The following is a 26,676-nucleotide window of genomic DNA, read 5'->3' as shown; positions in this document are numbered from 1 at the left end:
ATCTATGAAGAAATCTAAGAAGACCAAAATCTATGACCAAGTGCATTCGGCTTTGCCAGCAGTATAACAACTAGAAAGAAGTTATCTTGGGAGCAGTATCAAGAAAAAAGGTTATTAACTGAAGATCTATCCTTTCGAACAGCAGATTGTGAGTTTTGAACGATTCTTCTAACCCCACTTTATATGGATCGATCTGATTCTCTTTGTCCTGAGGAACACAGCAAACCTATCAAGCATAGAATCAAATGGAAAAGTGAAATTTTCCTAGGTTTACATTATGCCGATGATTTGAGTATCAGGGATGATAATGTTAGAAAAGACTGCATAGTTTAGGCAGAAATAAGTGAAGGTGATGTTGGATAACCGAAATATTTATCAAGTGGGTAGCTTTTCTTACCTAGGTAGTATCATTAGTATAGATGGTGGATGTAGTAAAGATGTTAAGAATAAAATAGTCAAACCCCAAGATGATATTACGGTTGAAAAGCCATGGCTATTCTATGGTCTAGAAACAAAGTCCTTGAATTTCTAATAAAATCTAAAAAGTAGCATTGGCGCGTTATGGATGGTAACTATTTGATATTAGTAGATATAATTTGCTGACATCTATTTCACATCTGCTATCTCAAGAATTTAGCGATTTTCGAACAAGCATTTTCAGCCATTTTTTGAAGAAAGGGATTAATTATTCGTGGAATTCTCCCCTGAAATCAGGCTAGTTTTACAGATGCTACTGTATCTATCTAAAAACTTAATTAGGTAAAATTCTACTTTTGGCTATCTTAGAAAGGGGTTGGGTTAGGAAAATGAAACTTTCAGGGATAGGTCTACAGGTAAAGTTTGTCCAGGGAAGGTATTTTGAAGTACCTACCTCCACTCCTTCTCCCTCTAGAGGGTCCTGAAATTTGCCTAAATGACAGTCTATACCTATTGAAAAGTAACAAAGCAATATTTTATGTTATTTTTCAGTTATCAGTTTCTTTTTCTCAGGCTTTAGTTCTGAAAATGCCATAGGCCTATCAATGTTTTTTTTCAATAGCCTAGGCCTATTTAGGAAAATGTATTTGCATATCTTTAAAACCTTATAAATTTGGATTAAGCAAAGTTGTGAAGCTGAAAACAATTTGGTAAAGTTCTATGAAATCATATTATTGAGTTAGGACAAAGGTGAATACACCATTCAATGCCTTTTTTTATGCTGATTATGAACATAATAAGCAGTTCTATCAGAAATGAATTTCATCCCCTCCCCCCTATAGGGTAAAGGCACCGATGATTCGACAGTGCAATTTTGGAACCACTGTCGGAATTTTCCTTCAAAACGGGATAGCTCTGCTTAGCCGTGACTTAGAGCACCATCTCTTAGAGCCGTCGTTATATTTCGACGGTGCAAAACGTGGACACTATATCCGGTACAGCCAGATAAGAAAAGAACATTCAATTCAGTCAGTTTCCTGTTTTCAACACGACAGGAGCTCCCGACAATTTTTCAGGTATGTAATGTTCAAACTGTCATTACTTGGTTATTTATTGCAACAAAAAGTTGGGATAAGCGCTAATGTGTTGAGATACATCTGCGCTTCTCTGAAATGTAGCCACATGAGCCTTTTCTCGATAAAAATTAAATGAAAATGGTGACGGAAATTGCATTGTTGAAACTAGGTTCCAAGTGTCAAAAATTCTTGTTTGATGTAGTGGAATACCAGGCAGACTAAAAATGTTCCTTCAGCAGCATTCAAGCATAAATATAAGCTTCTATCAAGGGATTTATTTGTTTGGCGAATATCTCGTAGTAGCCTTGTTAAAACTTTGGACAGATAACAATAGGCCCTGTCAAAATATAGGTGACTTTGTCGAAACTTCTCTGAACATGTAAAACAGATGAGAAATAATAGGTGTTAAAATCCCAGGATCCACTGACAAAACCATAGACACCATAGCTGTTAAATCTACGGGTACTTTCTGCGCAACGAGAAATTTTGAGGATTATTATTTCTAATAATATTTCAGATGAAAGAACATTTAAACAAAAGGTTTTTTTTTAAGCTTTGAAGTTTTAGGCTACTTACAGACACTGAATTTTTCCATCTTCTGAGGAACTGCGGCTTGGCCTCATCCCTTGCAGGGGCGTAATTGCTATGGGGCAGGGGGGGGGGTAGTTGTCCCCCAGACCTGATTTTGCCCCCCCCCCCCCAGATTTTTTTACATTATACCCTTATTTATCCTTCATCCAAATAAAAAAATACAAATTTTATCGAATACAAAATCTTATACGAAATGATGCATAGGCCTATGTTTTGGACAAAACTAAGAATCTGCATATGAAAATAAAATCCACTAAATCAAATAAACTTCTTAAATTTCTTGAAATCCACTCCCATTTTCCTAGACCCTATCCCTTCCGAAATGCTAGTGAAACAATTTTGTTATCCTAAATACTATTTGTATTTAATAATGTATATTAAAATTTGTTTTACTGTTTTTGTTGGTTTTATTACTTCTACTTTTTGCATAGTCTTTTATACTTTTATACATTTAATGAAGTTGAAGAAAAACAAAGAAACAAGAATATACGTGTCAAATACACCAGGTTCGGCCCACAAGTATTCCCCAAGTATTTAGACGGGTGTCAAATTGGGTTCTGACTTGCAATGAAAACAGGTAACTTTTTTTTGTGTTGAATTTGTGGGTGAAAATGCTATAATTTTGGAAAATTGGAATTTTTTTTACCCTTTCCAGACAAAACTTCAAATTTCTCATCTAACAGTTAGATTCCTAGATGTTTTTCCTACATACTGAAACCCTTTTCAAACCGACAGTCTAAATTAAGACTTCTAGAGTAGAAAAACTGGTTTTTTACAAAAACTGTCAAATCATCAGTTCTACACCCAACACGGGTGTTGAATTGGGTTCCGACTTGCGTTGAAAACAGGTAACTTTTTTGTCGTGTCGAATTTGTAGGTGAAAATGCTCTAATTTCGGAAAATCGGAGTTTTTTACGCTTTTCAGATAAAACTTCAAACTTCTCATCAAACAGTTAGGTTTCTAGATGTTTTTCCTACATACTGACACTCTTTTCAAACCAATAGTTTTTAAATTAAGACTTCTAGAGTAGAAAAACTGGTTTTTTACAAAAACTGTCAAATCATTGGTATCTTTACCCTATAGGCCAATTCAGGGTTGGGTTAGGTTAGGTTAGGTATAGCCTATATTGGGGGGGGGGGCTGAAATTCATTTCTGATAGAAATACTTATTATATTCGTAATCAGTATAAAAAAAGGCTTTGAATGGTGCATTCACTTTATTCCTAACTCAATAATATGATTTTGTAGAACTTTACCAACAATTTTGTTGTAGCCTACTTTATTTAAGCAGAAGATATATTTTACAGCATTTCACTTTTATAACACACAGATTTTTAAAGGTCAGGACCCTCTAGAGAGAGGAGTAGAAGTAGGTACTTCAAAATACTTTCCTGGGACATAGCCTACTTTAGCCTATAGACCCATCCCTGAAAGTTTTGTTTTCCTAACCAAACCCCTTTCTAAGACAGCCAAAAGTAGGCCTAGCTAAAGTAGAAATTCTATTCAAATAACAGAAATTGCATTTTCAGAACTAAAGCCAGAGAAAAAGAAACTGATAACTGAAAAATAACATAAAATATTGTTTTGTCAAATTTCAATAGGTAATAGACCTGTCATGTAGGCAAATTTCTGAAGCCTCTAGAGGGAGAAGGAGTAGAGGTAGGTACATCAAAATACTGGTAAATTTTTACCATAGCCTATCATATTATTGACTTACAAATAAAGTAAATATAGCCTACCACTCAATGCCTTTTTTATGCTCTTTCCAAATATAGCCTAATCATTTTTGTCAGAAATGAATTTTATCCCCTATATACCAATTCAGGGTATATATTTGCACATTAGTGGGGTAAAGTTTAAATGTATCTCCCATTTACATCAGAAATAGAATTTGCCCCCACCAATTTTATGGTGGGGGCAAATTATATATAATGTGGAAATATATACCCTGAATTGGTATATATAAGGTGGCAGTAAAATTCATTTCTGAATTTTTCTGAATTTCTGAAAAAAAAGGCATTGAGTGGTATATTCACTTTATTTGTAAGTCAATAATGTGATTTGGTAAAAATTTACCAATATACCTCCCTGGGACATACTTTAGCCTATAGACCCATCCCTGAAAGTGTCATTTTCCTAACCCAACCCCTTTCCAAGATAGCCAAAAGTAGCTAAAGTAGAATTTTACCAATTTAGCTAGGAAAGAAGTGAATACATTACTTAATGCCTTTTGGTATAAGTCTAGAATTGGGGCTGATGAGAAGAGAATAGCCTAGGCTATGTTAAGAAAACTATTCTAATCTTATAGCCTAATAGGCCTATGCAGAATAATTATAGTTAATACAACTCTACTATACTTTACCTCTACTGTCCTACTAATGTGCACATATACAGTCCAAATGACATATTTCTCATGTGTTCTTTTATTGCTTGGTTTTGTCATGTCACAGTTTATTCAATTTACAGGTCATATAGGTTGAATCAAGATAGATACATGGCAAAATGAAAAGTAAATATAGGCTATATCACAAGGCTGTTGCATAAGTGGTTGCAGGCTTGTTACTAGCCATTTTTTTTGGGGGGGGGGCGGGGGCAAGAGGTTTTACTGACAGGCAGGTCATTTTTACCAATTGTTTTGTAAAAAAATATTAGTATAATGTCCATTTTGAATACAATATGTAAAATCAATGCACAAGTCAGTAAAACTGCTGCATATACCAACCAAGATTCAGATTTTGGTACATATCATGTCACTATTTTAATGCTGTTTATATAACCAAATGGAAAATTGTGGCACCATCTGCAAAATCACAACAGGAGTTGGTAAAACTGCTACATTTACTGACCAAGTTCAAAATTTCTATCAATGACATGTCAGTATTTTTGTGGTTTTTATTGAACTAAACAAAGAATTTTAGCAGTGTAAAAAAAATTGTGGCACTAAGCATGACAATTTTACCAACTTCTTTTTTGTACAGAGTTAGGGGGGCACCCCCCCCCCCCCCATACATGACATCCCTGAGGGGTTGTCCTTCTTGTAGCAGTAATGTTGATGTAGTTTCTTTAAGTAGTTGTCCTGTATTTTCCTTTCTTTTTTTGTTTGTATTATGTTGTACTCAGTCTTCTTACTTTTTTTTTCATAATGATGGGCTGGAGAATAAATAACTAATATGGGCAGATTAGGACATATGCATATTTGCAGATTAGGGGCTGAGAGTAAAGTACAATAGAATTGCAGTCTAAATTTATGACCTCCTGAAAACTTTCTGTGTTCTTTGAAGCATGGATTGTTTTCTTACTTGTTTCCCTCTCAACAGCCCCAATTCTAAGCTCATGCCAAGTCGTTTTATGGTCTTTCAAAATTCAATAATTACTTCTGGGGAACATTCCATTTTGGGCCCTTAATGGGCCCCAAAAGATGATAAAACTTTGGTGGGTAACTTATCTGTTCAGTAATTTTTGTTGAAGAAGGCTTTGATAATCTTGATCCTTGGATAATTTGGGATAGTGAGAGGATAGAGATAGGCAACAAACATGTAGTACTCAAGGACAACTGAGAAATCTTTCAATAAGTTCTATTTTTCAACAGTTACTTAAAACCTCACAATGTACTGATTTAAAAGACTAGTGACAAATGAGGTACCTTAAAGTGGCTGGCACTGCTAATTTTGGAATTTAAAAAAAATAGTATCTAGGTATGACAAAATTAAGCTTTTACAATTTGTATACATTCAACAATTGCAGTGATGTTCTTTTTTTATTTAATAGTCTGATACAAGGCTGTATCCAGAGGGAGTTTACCAGGTTTGATCCCCCCCCCCCCCCTAAAAATTTTTTTTGTGTCTTTCTTCTACAAAAGTAACAAAAATGCATGTGAACAACTTTTTTATGTGTTTTGTAAAGTTTTTTGTGTAACTTATTACCTTGTCTATAGTTAGTTTTACTAATATGTAAAGTTAAAAAATTGTTAGACATAAAAATTAGCTTTTAAATAAGGCCTTAAACAATTTTCCATTAATTTTCAGTGTCCTGCTAAGAACAAAGAAAAAAAAACATATCAGTGCTACTCACACAAAAATGTGGTTTTTCTTTTTTTCAAGAGGGGTGGGGTACATGGGCGTTGGGAGGGGGGGAGGGCAGCTGCCCCCCCCTAAACCTGCAAATTTACATTATATATGGCTGAAAAAGCAGATGGTTTGGAAAAACCAGTTGATAAAACTCCATCACACTATCAACTGCCCCCCCCCCCTAGACAATATGCTGCCTACGCCCATGGTGGGGTATTTACTTATTTAGGGTTTTCAATAATTTTCATGCCAATAGTGTACTGTTTGTTTTTCTGGATGCCATTTTTGAGGGGCTTCAGGCTCTTTTTAAAAATTCCTAAAAGTTTGTTTTCAAAATAACATTTTATTGTTAAGATTAATCAAAATAATAATTACCATTCCTAAATTAGCTACAAATGGCAATGTTTTTGTTTTGGCCATATTTTATTAGAAATGCATTTTAAACTTTTGGTTACTATGGGCTGTTTTAAGTCCTTTTAAGAGGTTAGAAATGAATTTGCCTGAAAAGGAATTTTTATGTTTGGAAAGATCTTAAAATAGTCATTAAGTAATGTATTCACTTTCTTCCTAGCCAAATTATATGAATCTGTGTTTCTAATTTTTTATTAAATTTAGCCTTTAATTTTTTTACTACAGGATAAATTTACCCTTTTATCATTCCTTAAAGTACTTCACTTTGCTTTACCCCTAACCCTTAACATGCAAATATACAGCCCATGTTATCCATGTCCCAATCATTTTTCTATACATCAATCTTTTCTCAACTTATTACCTGTAAATTGCTCATTTATCAAATCAAGAAATGGAAAATGCATAGGAAATATATCATTTGGGCTATATATTTGCACATTTGGGATTGGGACTACAATGAACTGAAATGTTTTTAGAAATGATATAAGGAATTATTTTAGATTTTTAAAGTTGTTTTCAGGATTTTATAGTGTCTCTTTTTGAGTAGGCCTAACTCTAGACTAATAACCCTAGAGCTATATCTGGGACCTTCAGAGTGGACTGGGGGAATAGGTCGCATTGTCACAAATATGAGTGTAATATTTGGAAAGAACATAAATAAGGAATCTATTGGTGCTGCTCTTATAATTCTACATATGTTGTTCTATATATAACTTTTCCTTCAGAAGACCTGTAACTCTGCAATGTTGCCAAAAGTTGAAGAAAGTAGAGAAAAACACAGAGTTACAGACAATAAAATGTAAATACAGTTAAATATTTAATGGTTGGCCTCTTCTGAAGGGAGTATACTAAGCAAACAGAAGTTGTACCATTTGATTCCTTATATTATGCTGTTCCAAATATCATGGTTGCTTCTCTGGCAATGTATGCTCACCCCCCCCCTCCCACACTGGTGATCCCATGTGTAATACTACTACTACTACTAACAACTCACCACAGCACCAAGCCGCCTGAGGCCAACACAGCTACACACGCTCCTCCTCCACTCCAATCTATTCAAAGCCTCCCTATTTTTACACCCTCCCAGGAAGTTCCCATTTCCTTTAAAAAAAAATTTATGACGTCATCCCACCCCAGACGGGGACGACCTGCTTACTTTTTAGCCCTAGATGGTTGGCTGAAAAGAACAATCTTCGGCAATCTGTCATCCGCACAACGTGCCCTAACCACCTCAACCTTTCTTTCATTATAGCTCTAGAGAGCAGTATTGAACCACATTTTTCGCATAGCCTATTGTTTGAAACACGGTCAGTCAGCCAGGTACCCAGAACAATCCTTAAGCAATTTCTCTGGAAAACATCTAGCAAATCTTCATCTGCTTTTTGGAGCCAAAAGAAGCTATTTCAGGTAAACCTAAATTTCATCCAGTGGAGAATGCAGAAGCATATTTTAACAAAGAAAAATTATATCATCATGAGGTTGAGCACAACAAACTGTTAGGGTTTATCTTGGACCATTAAGCTTTAAAATATGCAGTCTATAGTAGCTAAAGCCAACTAAACTCTTAGTGTGATAAAAAGAACAGTCTGCAGTAGATCCCCAGCAGTGATTACTGAACTCCTAAAAATTTTGATCAAACCAAAGTTAAAATTTGGGATGTCCAGTGTTACTCCAGTCAATAAGCTTGACTAATCAATTCTGGAATCTGTCTAGTGGCAAGAAACAAAATTCTACCTGACTTCAAAGGATCAAAATATTATGTATGCATATATTCATGACTTGCAAGTGGATCCGTGACAATATTATCTCAAACCTGTTCTAGTTAGATAGTTCTTCGAGAATGAGAGGGCACCCCCTGAAGCTCTGCCAGGAACATGCAAGTACCAGGGTCAAAACTAATTTTTCTCCAACCATGTGGTTGGTCTCTGGAAATCACTTAGCCAGAATGCAGTTATGTCCCCCAGTACTGAAGCCTTGAAGTCAGCTGTTGAAAGAGAATGGCACAGCAAGCCATGGTGTACAGTTTGGGATGCCCCTCTGCAGCTTGAAGTCACCATCATTGTTGACTGGCATCTACAGGAATAGTCCCTATTGCTGACAAGTGTGATTTAAGGTATGCTAAGGTAAATACCATAGGCTAGAATGTAAGGGTAACTTTTGTTTAAGTTTAATTGTAAAAAAAGTTACTCTTTTGTGTACTCATGTCTACTCTTTTGTCTCTCTTGACTCTTGTACTCTTTTGTCTACAAGTTTTATGTACTCATGTATGTAGTGTATTATCTACTTTTTTCTTTATACTCCACAATTATCATTTTTGTATATGATATGGGTTAAAAATAAATTATTATTTTAGTGAGCCAATCCTATCCCAGTCTCTATCTCAGCAAGTCCCAACTATTTAAAACTGTCTATATCATATCCAAGACTAGGAACCTACTGTCCATGTTTGTGAAATATTGCTTTTAACCAAAATACATGTTGAATATTAGGGACTTCTTTGTACTAGGAGTATTACTTGTGCTATATATTATCCATTATGGGATGGGGTAGGAGTAAAGCAAAACAATGCATCTTTAGGAATAAGAAAACTAGGTATTTATGATTGTTTTACAGTAGTTTTCAGATTTTTTAAAAGGTCACCTTTAAAAAATCCTATGATCTTAGCTATATCATCACCATTAGAAGGTACATTGAGTAGTTGATGTGTTCATCTTTTGACTAGTGGATTAGTTGAAACATTGAAAAATTTGTCTCCTTTTTAACTAAACACCATGGCTTAGTAACAAAAGAGTAGTCCTATTTGATATCCGATTCTACCCTTTTTCAAATAGATGAAGTGATGAACCAATTACTACAAACAACCAGATGAGCAAACGTTTTGTATATAGCCTAGGACAATATCTGAGCATTAGGGGTAGGGGCCCTGGGATAAAATTTCCATGGTAGCAATTATTAAATTTGGAAAGAGTGTAGATAGAACCATATCTGACTCCATTAGAGGGGGAAATGAATGCATATCAGGGATAGTAGGGTAATAAATCGTTTTCAATCATTATTAATAGGTGTATTGATTGGGATGTTCATCTTTTTGCTTGCAAATTATCCAAACATCCAAAAATTTCTCCTTTTTTAAACTAACTCCTATAGCCTAGTATCAAATAAGTAAATACTATTAAATTTCCCATTCAAACCCTTTGCTACTGTAATATTTGTTACCATGATAATTTTATTCCAGTCCCCCTCTCCTAATGGATAGGAGGGATCCTACACTATAGGCCTTACAAAAGTTTGCTGACCCATTCAAGAACCACATGTTGCTAAAAAATAATAATAATAACAATTAAACAGAATGCAAATCGTTACATCAGAAAAATTTTCAATATAGCCTAAGGATATATCAGGGCATTGTGGAGGGAATATATGCAATTTTCATGGTAGTAAATGCAAAACTTGGAAAGGGGATTGAATGGGGAATTGAATGATATCGATTTTTTGTTATACTGTTTAGCTCAGAAAGGAATTTTGCACTGAATTACAGTGCGGGACGGTGTTTTCTAGGTCCTATCTCTACTTATTCCCTATTGTTAAGGCTTAGAAGATTGCAAAGATGACAGATCTATCAATTCTAGCAAAAATATTAATAATAGTGCTGTTTATCCCCTATCCTGAGGTAAGCACTATAATGACAAAATTCTTACTTCATTATTTCAGTCAGAAGATTTCTATTTATTAAGCTCTCAAGGTTGGCTCTAGTATAACTACAGCCTAGCTCCCCGTCCCTCGTGCAGGGAAATGTTAATATGTCTCATTAATATTTGGTTTGTAATGCCAATTTGAAAAAAAAAAAATCTGCAAAATCTTGTATAAAACCTAGGGTAAATCCAGACATTAGGGGGTTGGAGGTGCTGCAACTATGACAATCATAATAAACAGAAATATTTTGAATGCAAGGAAAAGAGACTTTTGTTATTTTAGTGTTAGTGATGGTGTAAATAGGGAGGCTCTGAATAGATTGGGATGGAGGAGGAGCATGGCTAGCTGTGTTGGCCTCAAGCGGCTTAGTGCTGTGGTGAGCTGTTGTGTGGTGAGGTAGTAGTAGTAGTTGTAGTAGATAAACTGCACTGTTACCAAAACAAATTTTATCTTTTACTTTTGTTTGAGTCTAGTTTTCTTTGACAGTAGGTTTTGGAAACACAATTTTGATGATTTGAATGGTATTTTAATCCATATTAGAATTTCCTTTTGACCTTATTTTGGTATATATATATATATCTAATTCTGAAAGTTTGCTTTCATAATGTAAAATTTCTCCAAAATCAGCAAAGGTCAATTTAGATGGGGAAGAAGTGTTGCAAGATGCTTCAAAAGCATCCAGGACACAGCCTCATTTGTTCCCAGGACACCAGTTAAGTTCTGGATTCATTCCTAAAAGTTAGTTTTCCCTTACTCAACTACTTTCCTAGATAGCAAAAAGCCCTTCATAAAGAATTTGACTGCCTATACATAATTAATCTAAAAAATAGCTATAATAGCCTCTCTTTCAATATAGACCTAGGGTCAAACCATATTTATGTACAGTTTGTTATATCTTGAGGTTTAATGAGACCAATTTTGTCAATTTAGGGCATATTACACAATGTAAGTGGATTTATATGTTTAAAAGAACAAGAAGGTCATCCCAACAACACATGTCTTTACTTGTTACCTTTTCATGATATGAATGCTTGACTAACTAGTCACTACATAACTAAGCCCTATAGGGAAACACTTCTATGCACAGTTCACTAACTTTACCTTTTTTCTGTAAATAACCTAGTTTTATTTGTTGTTTTTTGAAATATTTTTCAAAACAACTAAGAAGAAAGACCTGGATTCAAAAGACAAGGTCATTAAGTAAGGCCCTTCATCAGAGAAAAAATAACCCCTTAATCTATTGCAACCTTTCAAGTACGGGTACTTTAGTTTGGGTGTTTGTGGTGGGAAAAACTAAATTGTATGTCACTGAAAATACTCAGCTTCAATGGAGATTATAGAGAAAAGAACACTCTTCTACCCACTGAACTGTATCCTTTTGTACATTTATGTGTGTACTGTTTTAGAACAGGCCCTAGGTCTGAGGCTTTGGCCTAGCTAGAGGAGGAGGGGTTGGCCTAGCTAGTTTCCCTGATGTATAAAATATTATGCTAAGCAAATGTAAAAAAAAGCCTCATTGTAAATACAAACCCAATTACAGCCCAGGCATACCCCTTGACCAGATTCCTGAATGGGGGAGCTAACATGCCCAATTCTGGAATTGCAACCATCCTAAACCCAAAAACAATTAAAGCCCCAAGGCTTTTGGAACCTAATCAGCAATGGGATTGACCTGTGGTAGCATAATAGATTGATCTCTGCTTGGAAATATGGACCGAGTGTTTATACCAGCTGCTGCAGGGCCAATAGGGATGGGACCTGTCAGTTAAACACATTCTCATGAAATATCTTGGGGTGCTGGCTGAGGCATTAACACCTGGTCCCACATTAAGGAAAAAAGTAACAAGAGGATCTTATATGCATTGTTCATGTCTATATGTTATCCTCCAACAAACAAAGAAGATCATGTTTCTGAAGACGAATTTTACCAGTCCCTGTAACCTATATTTGAGACTGTTCTTCTCTGTGACATTGCTCCATATTGCTTGAACTTAAATTAACTACTGAATTAAATTAGTAATTTTTTTTTATTTAAATAGCATGGTTAAATAGAATATTAAACAACTTAGTTTCTGCTAAATTAGATGCTGCTGTCTCCATCTTTGAGGTTTCTTTTACTTTCAGTCTTGTACCTAATCTGGTTGAGAAAAAGATGTAAGGCTTTCTAAATTTTGCTTTTTTCATTTCTTTTTTTTTCATCTTGTCCTGTTTAAATTTTTTTTTATTGCACGAACCCCCCCCCCTCCCCTCCACGCAAAAATTCTTATTTACCATAAGAACCTTATTGTATTTTTTTTCTATTTTATGTATAGTATTTATTTATTTTTATTTAAATTTTGATTAATTTTTTTAGAAAATGGTGGAACAAATGAAAGCAACTGTGGTTCAGATGTTGAAGGGAATTGAAAGGTAACATTTTAGTTATTACTGTTTTTTTGGTTCATTAGGGGAAAAAACAAAACTCCCTGCGCAAAGAAGAGTGGTAAATATTCTCCTGACGATTTATAATTCTGACTAATCACAAGTTTAAAATGTTATATAAGCTCGGCCGAAGCACACTTCCTTTGCGAAAAAAAGTGTTGCTGAAAACACTATTTTTGCCTGTTAGTAATCACCTTTGATTGGATTTATATTTACCTATGCTAGCAACCACTTTGCCCCCAATCACGCATTGCACTCCACGCCGAAGGCATTGAATCAGGAGATCGGTACCTGCGCAACGCAGACCTTTGGTCAGTATACGAAAAAAAAATTTTATGCTAGCACCTATATTTAAAAATCTACCTGTCCTTATTATACCTTGGTTGTGTTGGGTAAAAAAAGAGCCTAAGAACCTGTGCTATTTAAAATTAGTTTTGGCCTATTAGTTCCCAGAGAGGAAACTTTGTAAACTAATATAATTAAGATGCCTTTTTAGGGTATTATTGAGCAGCAAAATTCTCTAGGCTAAAAATCATTTTATTTGGCAAGTAATGCTATTTTTTTATGGGCTTTGAATTTTCGGATTCCCTCCAAAAATTCCTTAAGAATGTTGCTACTGTGACTGCTGAATTGGTATCACTGGCTTTAAAACAACTAAAATTGAAGTTTTTTTGTTGCTAAGACAAAGCCTCAAAGCAATTCAGAGGTCCATAATTCAGACTAAGTGCCATGTTGTTTGAAAGTAATATTAAATGCACTCTTTTGAATGTGTAAAATGTATTTCAGTTCGTTTTTCTTTGCCAATGTCAGTCTAATAGTCTAATAAGTATTACATCTGCCCAATCATATATAACTGATAAGCAGGGACGTACGAAGGGGGGGGGGCTCCGGGCCCCCCCCCCCGAAATATCACGATTTTTTTCATTTTCCCATAATTTTCTGATTTTTCTCACAGAATAATGGGTTTGAAGGATTTGGCCCCCCCCCCCGAAACAAATTGGCCCCCCCCCCCGAAAAAAATTCCTGCGTACGTGTCTGCTGGTAAGTGATGTAACTAGAGAAAACTTGTATGTTTTATATGTTAATGCACCGAAGTTTAAAACCAATTGACAAGGCAGGCTAGCTCAGTAGGAAGAATATAAGACTTTCAATCTCAGGGCTGTGGATTTGAGGTTTTTTTTTTTTTTTTTTTTTTTTTTTTTTTTTTCAAAAAGCAAGATAATTAGAATATACGGGGGTTAGATTCGCACATATTTGGGTAAAAAATTAATATTGGACGTATACAGATGGGCAAAGAATTCGATTACAGGGGTGGCAGAATCTTTTCCCTTCAGAAAAGAGCATTTCCTAAGTTTTGGTAAGTCCACCTTATTCTTTCTGACGGATGGGGATCGACTCGAAATTTTAATGTACCTTTTTTAGGGGGGGGGGAGACGATTGTACTTCTGATTTTTCTATGTCTGTCTTCCAACAGGCTTTGGTGCTATATAATCCTGTTTTGTCCGAACTAGAGAAGGTTCCTAAAATAGAAGTTTATTAATCGTTTGCTTTGACTGAACTCTTCATCGAAAGTAGCAAAAAATAGAACGTTGGCTATCCCAACTACAAGAAAAAAAATACAAGATATTTTTTTTTTTGGTAATTTTATATTAAATTTTGCACTGTAAAATTAATGGGCATAACGTGCTTTTTCAATAATCAATGACGAATTAGCAGCTTTCATAAAGGCAGATTTCTCATGCCTAAAAAAAATTTTACTTTCACAACCAACCAAAACAATTTCCTTACAGTCAAGAAACAATTTCTCATGGAGGAAAGCAACGGAAAGAAGAAAAATAGTGAGAAAACAGGAAAATAGAAACAAGTGAAAACAGAGAACAAATAAATGGCAGAAGAATAATTCACGGAAAAAATGTTTTTAAGCATAGGTAAAATGCACATATGTAATTCATGTTGTCATGTGCATTTGTTATTGTTTGATTTTGTGGTCTTGTGCTGCCAAATTACAAACTGATCCTCAATCCTACATTTACAAAACATAGGCGTTTAATCTGATCTTTTCTTACTATTCTTCCATTTGCTATTTTACTTTATTTCCTTATTTTTACAGATATAATCCTGAAAACTTGCAAACATTAGAGCACTATGTTAAAGTTCAAGCTGCAGAAAATGCCTATGACCTAGAGGCCAATCTAACAGTTTTGAAGCTGTATCAGTTTACACCGTCGAAGTACAGAGAAAGTATTGCAGAGTTGATAATGCTCAAAGCTCTTACAAACCTTCCCCATTCAGATTTTGTTCTGTGCAAGTGCCTCTTATCTCCTGAAACGGTAATTTTCTTTTTATTACCGGATCTACTAAATATAGTTGTATATTGGATATACTAAATATAGCAGAAGATCTCATGAAAGGCTGTGTTTTTAGCTGCATTGAAATTAGTGGGGAGCTTTAGCCCCCCTCACCCACCAATTAGTCTCGATAACTGATTATCAATTTTGATAAGCAAAAAAATGAATAAGCTGAAAATATAATAGACATGTGAATAATGGGTAATGCTGTTAATGGAGGCTGTAAGTGCTATGACAGCAAAGTAGTATGTTTTGCTATCCTAATTAAAAATTTTACCTGTTATTTATGTATCTATCTATTTTCTCTCCCTTATTATCATATATCTGAATCTCACATGAAAAGGGCATGTAGATATGTGAATAATGTTCACACTTTTAATTAAGACACTGAATGTCATGACAGCAAGACAGTAAATTTCAATGTATTAAATAAAATTTCAATCCATCACTCATGTACAAGGGCGTATCCAGGATTTCTGTTCGGGGGAGGGGGTATACAAAAAAAGACACTTTAAAAAATGTATCAAAAATCTGTTGATATGCATTTTGTTTTGTTTTTTACGAGTCGGACATTTTTTTTTTTGGGGGGGGGGGGGTTCAAATCCCGTACACCCCCTCCCTGGATACGACCTTGCAAATGTATCTTTATATTTTCATATTATTTAATCATGGGAAGCCAGTACGTTTTAAGGAATAATTTTTAAAATATTATTGTATCTCTCATGAAAAGACTATCGCTTTTGATGCATTGAAAGCATTGGAGAACTTTATTCCCCGCTCATTAGTCTTGATAACTGGAGATTAATTTTGATAAGTAAAAAAGGACATGACAAGTTGAAAATACATTGATAAGTAGTTGAATGGGTAATACTTGTAATTAAAACAGGAAGACAATCCTTTTCACTTTCTTAATTAAAGTCATTACCCGCTAATTGTGTATCTACATGTTTTCTTATCATTTATAAATTGACAGGCAGTACAGTATTACAATAATGAGTCTAGACAAATATTAATCAAAAATTCCCCTTAATATGCCCTAAAAGTTTCAACTTCATTACACTAACCTTTCCAGGGATATCGCAGATACACCTTTTTGACAACCTTGGATGCACATAGTATCTTTTGATGTCATCTTCCCACTCAACATGCTCTGGCAGTTTTAACTTAATACCCTTAGCTGTTACTGAGATATCATAGATACTCCCTTTTGGCAAAATTGAATGCACATAGTATCTTCTGATTTGTTTCAACATCCCCAACAATATACCCTGCAATTTCCAATGTATTACCCTTTGTTTTTCCAGGGATATTGCCCTGACAACCTTTTGACAATCTTGATAATTATAGCGTCTGTTGATTTAGTTTTAATCTCCCTTAACTTTGCCAGAAGGCTTCAACCTAATGCCTTATTCTGTTCCTTAGGTATTGCATCGGCCATTTTAATAATCTTAATGTGCTTAAATTCTTTGGATCTAGGCAAGTTCAATAGTAGTAGTAGTTGCAGCAACGGTCACAATAAAATTGCAGCCATAGTTGCAAATATTCCCTATCACAATAAGTTGTAGCCGTAGTCGCAAGCATTCAGAAACACTCGCTAACAGTTGCAGTTTCATTTCACAATAGTCGCAGTCAAAAGTAGTCACAAACGCTGTGTCATATAGTCGTGGCCAAAGTCGCAATTAGTTGCAGTTACAGTCGTAAGTAGCTGTAGACACAAGTAATTGTTGGAGTCACCAGTCGCATATAGTTGAAATCGTGATTCCTGCTAGGTACAGTCAAAAGTAGTTGGAGTCGCAATCGCAAGTAGGCAGAGTCAAAATTAGATGCAGTGGTAAATATGCGCAGTTTGAAGAAGTCACAATCGCAAGCAGTAACAAGTACTCGCAATAGCAGTTGCAGGAAGTCCCAGTCGTAAGAAATCATAGTCGTAAATAGTTACAGTTGCAGTTATAAGTAGTCGTAGTAGTAGTAGTAATAGTTGATTGAAGTAGCCCTGAAAGCTTTAATTTAATTCCCTTGGCTGTTTCTGAGATATTGCGAATTCGCCATTTTGACAACCTGCAAATATATAGTTCGTTTTGATTTAGTGTAACATCCGCTCCAATATTCCCCGAAAACTTTCACCTTGATGCTCCTAGTCATTCCAGGGGTGTTTTATGTGCGTCCCTTTAACAACTCTGTTTAATTAATAATCTCTCTCAACATTCCTTGAAAGTTTTAACTTAATAACATTCTATAATGCAAATAGTGTCTTTTGGTTTAGTTCAACATCTCCAACAAAATGATTTGAAAGTTCCAACGCAACACCATTAGCTGATCTTGGGACAGTAGTTTTACACTCCCCTCAACTTTCCCTGAAAGTTAAAACTTATTGCCCTATTCTGGTCCTGAGATATTGTAACTATACCATTTTGACAACCTGGATACACTTAAACCCTTTGGGGTCAGTTCAGTAATAGTAATAGTTGTTTTTCCGACTGGACTGCAATTATATAGAAAATATTGAATAATATATTCATTAATGTATTGTTAACCGATTTCCTATACCAGATCCTTATCTTTGGGGAGAGAGGGGCAAGGATTGGTATTTTAAGCTAGTTTAGAAATATTGCTATTGTACGAGTGTTGGAGGACTGCGAGAATTAGAAGATTAGTACCAGGGAGCCAAGCTTTGCTTAGTCCCTCGTACTGGTACGCGACAGGCCTGTATATACTAATAAAGGAAACAGAATGAAAAGAAATGTATATGAAGCTTCGGTCGGTCCCTGGTACGCATGATGTCATGACATCATGCGAAATTTCCATTAAAAATAGTGGTTCATTCTTTACAGGGTTTTGGAATTATAAAACTGCCATGGCGTTGAGGTTACCGTCGGTGCTATCACTGTTAATAGTGAATAATAGAAGTTGTGTTAATAGCGTTCAACGGTTCTTCCACGCAACATTATACGTCCGACGGTCATTTTCAGACGGGAGCAGAACTTTCAAGCTGTTTTGTCGTTTAACACCGGGAAATCCTATATACAACATACCGTGGTGCCAACGAATTTGAAAGTTTGCCCTTGTGATCTATGTACGTTCATCACAAATGCTGGTGGAAGTGGAAATCAGTGTCGTTGTACTTGGTTTCGCAATATTTCCTCTAACAGATCCATTAATTCACGACTGATTCCTTAATTTAGAGGATGTGCAAGGTATTCGTCCACAGCATCATTGGGATCTAAAATGTACATTTGGCCATATGATGGTGTTTTGAAATCACTTTGATCTGTTTTTGTCAGGTCTGTCGTCATTTTCATCATGTGATAAATTGGTCCAGCTGCTTTGAAGCTTAAAATATTACGACTATTGATGGTTTAATCATCGCTTATGTTGAAATAAACCAAAGCGAAACGTTAGTTATTAGTAAAGATTCCGGATGCAGTTAAGATGTTAAATATAGAATAGCCTAGGCATTGGCTTTTTTTCACAGTTGAAAGAAAGTTTGGAAGAACAGGAAGATAAGTCGGCAAACCAAGGTTAGAATATTAGAAGGTAAAATAATGATAGTCAAGTATGGTTCTGAAACGTGTGCGCTCGAAAAGACGGAGGAGGATTTGTCAAATGAATTTCCAGAGGAATTGTCTACAGATTCGTTTGGGTACCCGTCCAACTGACGTATTTGAAATAGTAAGCTATACTAAAGATATGGCTCTATCCAGTTTTCTTAGGCTATGACGAGAGAAAGGTTGAGATGGCTAGGACATGTTAGGTGGATGAAGGATGACAGATTGCTAAAGATCCTCTTTTTCGGCCAACCATCTAGGGCCAAGGAATACCAGGTTGTCCCCAGATGGAATGGGAAAAGGTTGTGAGAGAGGATTTCAAGGAAATTGGAACTTCATGGGAGGATGTAAAAAAAAAAGTTTTGAATAGATCGGGAGGGAGGAGGAGCTTGTGCTGCTTTGTTGCCCTCAGGCGGCATGGTGCTGTAATGGGTTGTTAGTAGTAATAGTAGTAGTAATACAAAAGACCTAGAAAATAGTAGATTAGAATGTCAAGTAAAATGATGAAAAGTAAAAAGATTCCAAGACAGTGATTGCTACATCAGAGGCAACGCTATAGCGGTGCCCATAGTAAAGATCATACGGCTCCAATGATATTTATTATTTTCTGGAAGGGCCGTTGTATAAAATTCAAAGGGGACTCATTCGATTGGAAATCGAGTTCTAGTGCTCTTTTCAAGGGTTAAAAGTGATCGAAAGGCAACTAACACCCTTTCCACGCCCACCATTTCCCCAGACACATTCAATCAAAATTTTGAGATTGCCGTTTTGTTCTACGTAGTTGATTTCCAGATAGAAATTATGTTTTTGAGGAGGACACTCCCCCTACGTTATGCCCTGGGGACATATAAGGTTTTTTATAGATAGCTTTGTCGTAGAAACTGCAAAAAGGGCTCATTCGACTGGATATTGAAAGAGCTAGTGCCCTTTTTAATAGCCAAAAGTTATTGGAGGGCAAGTAACCCCCCTCTCACGTTCACCATTTCTCCAAACACCTCCAATCAAAATTCTGAGATAGCCATTGTGTTCAAAGTAGTTGAAAGTTCTGGAATTTATATCTTTGAGCAGCACACTCCCCCCACAGGCTTCAGGGCAAGGGTTATAAGTTATGCCCTGGAGGCATATATGGTTCTTATGGAAGGAAAGCTCGTATAAACTTCAGAGAGGGCTCATCAATCAAGCGAATTGTCTTACAAATATTGTCTTTTGTACTTAATATTAAAAATAAACATTAAAATTTTGAACTGATGAGTTTTCAGCAATTAATATCATTATACATCAAATATTCAGTTTAATTTATTAGTTCTTTCTAAAATTGTTCAAAACCCCTTAAATTCTCTCCTTCCTTAACAGTAAAAACCTAAAGACTATTGCGTCATTGGCGCTTCACTGAAAACGAATTATATTCCAAAATTTTTCCAGTTCTTACAGCATTGAAAATGAAAATAAAATTACTGTGAAATAAAATCTTGAAATGATGGATATTTAAACAATTAATATTATTATATATCAAATATTCAATTTGATTTTGTTTATACTTTCAAAGACTGTTCAAGACATATAGTATTCAGTAAAGCGCCAGGACGCAGTAGGTTTTAGACTTTTACAGTGAGAGAAGGAGGCGATACCCAAACTCTTGTTTGTAGTGATTTTTTTATTCGTTTCAAGCTTGATTTGCATAATCAATTTAAGTTTTACTCGTTTTAAGATTTATTTATTCATTTACATTAGTATCTATTGTATGTTTGTTTGCATTGATTCTTTATTTAATTTTTGTTCGGTTTTGAGTTTCATTTATATTTCAATAGCAAATTTTTTTTTTTCGTTTTAACCTTAATTTGCATGCTCAATTTAAGCATTACTCACTTTAAGATTTATTTATTCATTTATATTATTGCTTGTTGTATGTTTTTTTGCTATGATTGTTTATTTAATCTCTGTTCGTTTTGGGTTTCATTTATTCTTTAATAGTAATTTCTGGTCGCTTTGAGTTTGAATTTTAACAGCTATTTTTATCTGCTGATCTTAAGTTTAAAATGACCTTATTTTTCTTTGAAAAACTTCTTTTTTCGGACAGTTTTTTTTTTATTAATTCTGGAAAAAAGAAAAAGGTTACAGATGGAGAGCCTATTTTCAGATTACAGTAGAAAGTTTCAATTTCCATCTTAGCTATTTTTAACGGCCCGTTAAATACGAAGTGAAGGAAAATTTTAAATTCTAAAATCATGAAAAAGAAAGGAGGTAAAGAACACGCAAAAAGGCTACTGGATCAAAAAGCGAAGCCAAAATATCACGACGATATATACCCCGTAGTCATATTATTAATCCCATTAACTTTATAGTTCATTTTAATATGTAAGACCAGCTTTGTCTTAGTATCTGAGAAATGCTTGGAAACTGCTGTGTGATGAAATTCTAAAACCAACAGTGATGAGAACCGCCTGAATATATAAATATTGAATATGTACTATATCTAAAATATAAATCTTCCATTGATATTCAATATATAAATATCTAATAATCTAAATTTGAAATAATTATTTGAAATATAAATATCTAATATAAAGATAAATATTCAACTCTGGCTGAGCTTACAGAGTCGCACCATTGACCCGCATTCAAAACCAAATAACCAGCGACACCGGGACTCGAACCAGCATTGTAGATTGTAGATTGTAGATCAGATTGTAGATTGTAGCATTCTATTATATTGTAGCTTGGCACAGACCGAATGATGAGGATCCAAGAATTAGCAGAAAACTTAGAGCGATGTAATTTCGTTGATTTCTGGATACTGTTAGAAAGTTTGAGGAGTCTAGTTAATCCTATTGTTGGTTTTGATGACTCCATCCGTAAATTTATCTGCCATGTGATTGGAATCACTTATCAAACTGTCGATAAACGGCAGCTGCAGAGGCTTTTAGGAAACATCAGTGGTGAGTGAAGTGTTTCATCTTTGTTTGTTACAATTATTTTTGGTTGTTTTGTCATAATTATGAACCAATTATTTGTTCGTAATGAATTAAAAGAAAATGAAAATAAATTATCTATTAATGATTTAATATTTATTAAAAGTTTAGTGTTGATTTTTCGTGGTCTCAAAAGGTATTGTGTGACAAGGCCTAAATTTTGCTGGAAAGCAGAAAAAGTAAAATCACCTTTGTTTTTAATTGTAGTTAAATTTTTAACTGTCTTAACGCTATTTAACTTCTAATTTATTTTTAACTGCCATTAACAACTAGATGGTCTTAGGAAGAAGTTTTGAAGGATTTTTTGTGTATGAATGATACCGTGATTACGGTGTTGATATTAAAATCTCCATCTTATAACCGATTTTTCCATCTTTAAATAAATTCAAATCTAAATGCTTGTCTTAGTATAAATTTGGACGTTTAAGTCAGTACAGGTAAATTTTCCCTAAACTCTCAGGGATCAAATTTTACATTTTAACCAACTACCTCGGTTTAAACCCGTCATTCCCAATGGGGGGAAGCAGGCCCCACCGGTGAGACGTGGCAATACTTTTGAGAGTTATGGGCAGGGAATACACCCATCGGCTGACTATAATTTAGACCCTTAATTTTGAAAAAAAAAAGAAAAACACTTTTCATGCGAATGGCGTCACATTCATGGTTAAAGAGCAAAAAATGGTACATGATAGTATTGCAATGACATCATGCTTTGTATCAGAGGTGTTTTATTCTGACGATAGGAACTAGAAAAATTATATACTATTATATGTAATATATATAAAATTGTATTATATATAGTGGTATTATATATATATGATAATAACATTATAATAATATAAATAGATAATAATTTATATTCTTTTTGTTATATACGTTTGTTCCATGCGATTTAACCATAGGAACCAGAGAAACTATTGTGATATAATTACATAGTAATAAACGTACCATGGTTTCAATGCCCAATAATTTTGTTTGTGAAACATGTAACAGAAAAATTTATCCTTTTTAGCATTCAGACAAGATTCAAAGAGCCCTGCCTCGGTGTTAGATTTTAAGGTAGCCAAAGGATTGAATTGTTTTATAAGTTTAAAAATCACTACGAAATCACAGTTCAATATTGCAAAACAAAGGAAAATGAAGAATAAAATGTAAAAAAATATGAAGACCCAAAGCAGATGTGTGTGGTAGAAACCTCTTGAATATTTTTAAAACCTTCTTAACAATACAATTTCAAAAACTGTAGTAAAGTGTAGTGAAAAATATAGGTGTCCTTTGGACACCTTGAACATATTACGTATCTGAATCCACTATTTTATTGAAATAGTTTTTCGTAACAGCTATATCAATTTCTTTGTATATTTTTAATCCAATATTTTGTGAAATGTTCAGTTGTTTACTTATTTAGTTATTTAATTTTTGATGTTACCTTAGTCAATATTGAATAATTTTTTATATTACTAAAGTTTTTTCTTAATTTTTATCTTATTTAAATACTTTAATTGTTTGATATTTAACTATAGATTTTTAAGACAATCAATTTATTTGTAAAATGTATATCAAGAAACTCTAATCTATCCATTTTAGCCATGGAACAAACTCAAGCAGTCCCACCTTGTAGAATCTGATTGAATTGCTGGTGGGAAATTAGGATCCGACCAAAGGATCGGGGCATTGTAAAGCGGGATACCGCATTATAACTTAATAATAAGGATAAACCTTTATTAATGCAAAGTTGTCAGCCTGGCAGGCTCTGCCGCCAAAAAGATGGCCTGCGTTAGTTAGCGCGGACTTGGCACTCTCTAGTAATATGTGTGGAAGAGAACGCGGCGGTCGCCCTCTTAATGGGTTGCGGCACCACCGTCAACCATCTAATTTCCTGTAATTTTATTGAGGTGGTCGTCCGCTAGGGGGCTGCGGGAGCGCTAGTGAGGCGAATTTTAAAATAACTCCTCGGTCGATATCCCCGTGCAAGCGGTTCCACCGAAAGTTCGTGTCGACAAATCCGATTTGTGAGTTAAAATAGATAAGTTGAGTTTTTGTACCAGATGGGACGACTTGAGATGTTCAAAAAATTGAAGAACATGAAGTTTCCGAAGCATACTTAGAGTCCGTCACTTCATTAATGGTCGCTAAACAAAAAAAAAAAAGAAAAAAAAAAATTACCTTACGATTTACTTCAATACAACCAGTTACAAAAGAGCAAGCAAAAGATAATGGAAAATCTCCAATTATTTGAAATTTGATGAAAGAAGCAATATTATTAAAGATAAAGGAAGCTGTAAAATTTTCTATATTGCCGGACACAACGATTGATATTTCGAGGAACGATCAGTGTGTATTTGGGGTCAGGTATGTTCATGGGCGTGAAGTAGTTGAAAGATTGCTATATTTAAAATGTGTCACATCAACATCAGCTGAAGTGCTGCTAATTTCATCTAGAAATACTCTGGAAGAAGTGGGAATTGCCATTAAAAATTGCGTGGCAAATGTTTTTGACGGAGCATCAAATATAAGTGAAGCATAAAATAGTCTGCCTGCCAAAATGACGAATTATCGTATCAAATTCCTAAGTTTTGAAACAATTGCTTCCACTGCTCCCTGACTACCTCAAGGCTAAAAATTTAGACTACATTCAAGTAATCGGATGAGCCCTTTTCGAAGTTCTTACGACAACTCCTTCGATACGAAGTGCCCTGGTCTAAAAAAAAAATAAAAATAAAAAATAAAAAAAAATACTTTCTACCCACATCGATCTTTACTATAAAATGTCAAGCCTTCCAATCACTTTCGCCTATTGAAAAGGGCACTAGCCCTTTCAATTTCCAATCGAATGAGCTCTTTTTGAGTTTCTATTACAACGCTTTTTATAAACACCTTATATGCCCCCAGGGTATAAATAACAACTCCTGTCCTGAGGGCTGTGAGGGAGTTGTCATCCTCAAAGACCTAATTTCATGAGTTTCAACTACATCAAACAAAATGGCTATCTCAAAATTTTGATTGGATGTGTTTGGGGAAATGGTGGGCGTGAGAGGGGCGTTAGTTGCTGTCCAATCACTTTCAACTATCAAAAAGGCTTTAGCTATTTCAATTTCCAATCGAATTAGCCCTTTTGAAGTTTCTACGAAATACTTTCAATAAAAATCTTATGTGCCCCCCGGGCATAACTTACAACCCTGGCCCGGGGTGGAGGGGTTGTCATCCTCATAGACCTAGTGTTCAGACCTTTCTACGAGATTGAAGAACAGGGCTATTTCAAAATTTTGATTGGATGTGTTTGGGGAAATGTAAGGGCACTAGCCGTTTCAATTTCCAATCGAATGGGGAGTTTCCTCCTCAAAAACAAAATTTCTTTTTGTAAATTAACTACGCTGAACAAAATGGCTATCCCAAAAGTTTGATTGGATGTATTTGGGGAAATGGTGGGCATCGAAGGGGTGTTAGTTGCCTTCCAATCACTTTTGACTATTAAAAAGGGCGCAATCCACTCCAATTTCCAATCGAATGAGCCCTTTCTGAAGTTTCTACGACAACTCCTTCGATACTAAGTGCCCTGGTCTAAAGAGAAAAAAAAAACATAAATAAATAAATAATAAGGTTGAAATGGGTAGGGCACGTTTTGTGGATAAAGGATGACAGATTGCCGAAGATTGTCCTTTTCGGCCAACCGTCTAGGGCTAAACGGAAAGCTGGTCGTCCGTGGTTGGGTTGGTAGGATGTCACAGAGAAAGATTTAAAAGAAATAGGACTTCCTGGGAGGTTGTAAAGATGGAAGCTTTGAGTAGATTGGGACGGAGGAGGAGCGTCCATAGCTGCGTGGGCTCAGGTGGCTTGGTGCTGTGATGAGTTGTTAGTAGTAGTAGTAGTAGTAGTAGTATTAATAATTCGGCGGTTTTGTGTATTTCCGCAGCTCAAACCATGGCCACAATCAATGGATTTTTCCACAGTCATATCTTCAAAAATTAAATTTTTTATTTTAAGTTTAGTATTGGTCAAGGACTAATGATAAAGGCTAATTAAAAATAATTTAGTTAATTAGAGGGTAACGTTTTATTTATAAATTCATTCGTAACGATGAAAATGCTGGTTAAAAATAGAAGTTGATATAAAAAGAAGTGCTCATAATAAAATGCGTTGGAACCTCCTGCTGGAATAATGCAATAGCGGCCCCAGCCGAGGATGTGTTCACGAATTTTGAAAGTGTTTACCATAATAACAAATAATGGTTTGATTATTTGGCTTTTGAAATTCGATGCGCCCTAAGCCATTTCTGTCCCTCGCTTTTCAGTATGTTTTGCGCGCTAGACTTGAAACCCTTTGGATTTTTCTTAATAAATTGAAATTTCAGTCCTGAACTTTGTATCTTGGGAAAAGCATGTATACAGAATACATTGCTCTCAGAACGTTATTATGTATTTTTTTTTATCATTATTTAATGTCTTCTCAATCCTTGGGGTTCTTTGTAAGTATATCTTGGAATATTTTTATTAGTGGTAGCCCTGTTGTAACTTTGTGGAATGTGGAGTTTATGGGAAAACTTATAAAGGAAATTTAAAATACTTCGTAAGAAGCAGAGTGAAGCTATGAATACAGTCGGGTGGACAAAAAATATGGGTATATTTATTGGCATCAGGCAAGTTAGTAACCCCACGATTCGTTAGTAGCAATATATCAATCACGCTTGACTTATATAAAGAAATTTGGATTATTATATCTTCCACTTTTTATTTTGTGACATGTGTATATTTTTTTCAGAAGGAGACTTGAAATCATGGATGCAAAAATATGGCTGGAAACTACAAGATGACAACACAACCGTTTTCATTTCTGTACAGGATACTATTAAGTCGAAAAATATTACTGAAAAAATTGAATTTGAAAATGTAGCACCATTGATGGCTAAGAGCTTCTAATAAACATGTTCCATGACCTGATTACATTTTTAGTAAGACTTTCTTCCAGTTGTGTCAATTCACTGAAATTTAGGGGGTGGAGCAAAATGTATTTTTCAAATTTTAGGGTGTGTGCGCAAATTTTGTTGTTTTTTAGTTAAATTTCAATGGAAACGCCTAAAAAGACATTTTTGAATGAAAATTCCATAAAAAGGATTGTTTTCAATCTAGGAAGGAGCATAA

The 26,676-nt window shown here is 34.9% G+C and overlaps 1 protein-coding gene across 2 annotated transcripts; it reads left to right on the top strand.

Annotated features, from left to right (window-relative positions):
• The first annotated feature begins 626 nt into the window (after window positions 1–626).
• On the top strand, window positions 627–26,475 carry eIF3k (eukaryotic translation initiation factor 3 subunit k). Of its 2 annotated transcripts, none has more exons than XM_089093615.1 (5): window positions 627–714; window positions 12,609–12,664; window positions 14,787–15,006; window positions 21,286–21,505; window positions 26,297–26,475. In XM_089093615.1, exons 2-5 carry the CDS (start codon window positions 12,612–12,614, stop codon window positions 26,452–26,454), a joined length of 651 nt encoding a protein of 216 aa, XP_088949741.1. In that variant the 5' UTR covers window positions 627–714; window positions 12,609–12,611; the 3' UTR covers window positions 26,455–26,475. The 2 variants fall into 2 exon arrangements, with proteins under 2 accessions (XP_088949741.1, XP_088949742.1); XM_089093616.1 differs by having other exon boundaries at window positions 682–759.
• Window positions 26,476–26,676: the final 201 nt, after the last annotated feature.

The sequence above is a fragment of the Artemia sp. Qi Xiang Cuo genome, chromosome 8 (assembly GCF_049724085.1).
Source record: "Artemia sp. Qi Xiang Cuo chromosome 8, ASM4972408v1, whole genome shotgun sequence".
NCBI classification, from domain to species: domain Eukaryota; kingdom Metazoa; phylum Arthropoda; class Branchiopoda; order Anostraca; family Artemiidae; genus Artemia; species Artemia sp. Qi Xiang Cuo.
This window is presented reverse-complemented; position numbering and strand designations above follow the sequence as displayed.

Coding starts and splice junctions, on each gene's coding strand:
- eIF3k (XM_089093615.1), top strand. CDS start 12,612: ATGGTGGAACAAATGAAAGCAACTGTGGTTCAGATGTTGAAGGGAATT. Junction 15,007..21,285: donor GCCTCTTATCTCCTGAAACG/GTAATTTTCTTT, acceptor ATTATATTGTAG/CTTGGCACAGACCGAATGAT. Junction 21,506..26,296: donor GCTTTTAGGAAACATCAGTG/GTGAGTGAAGTG, acceptor TATTTTTTTCAG/AAGGAGACTTGAAATCATGG.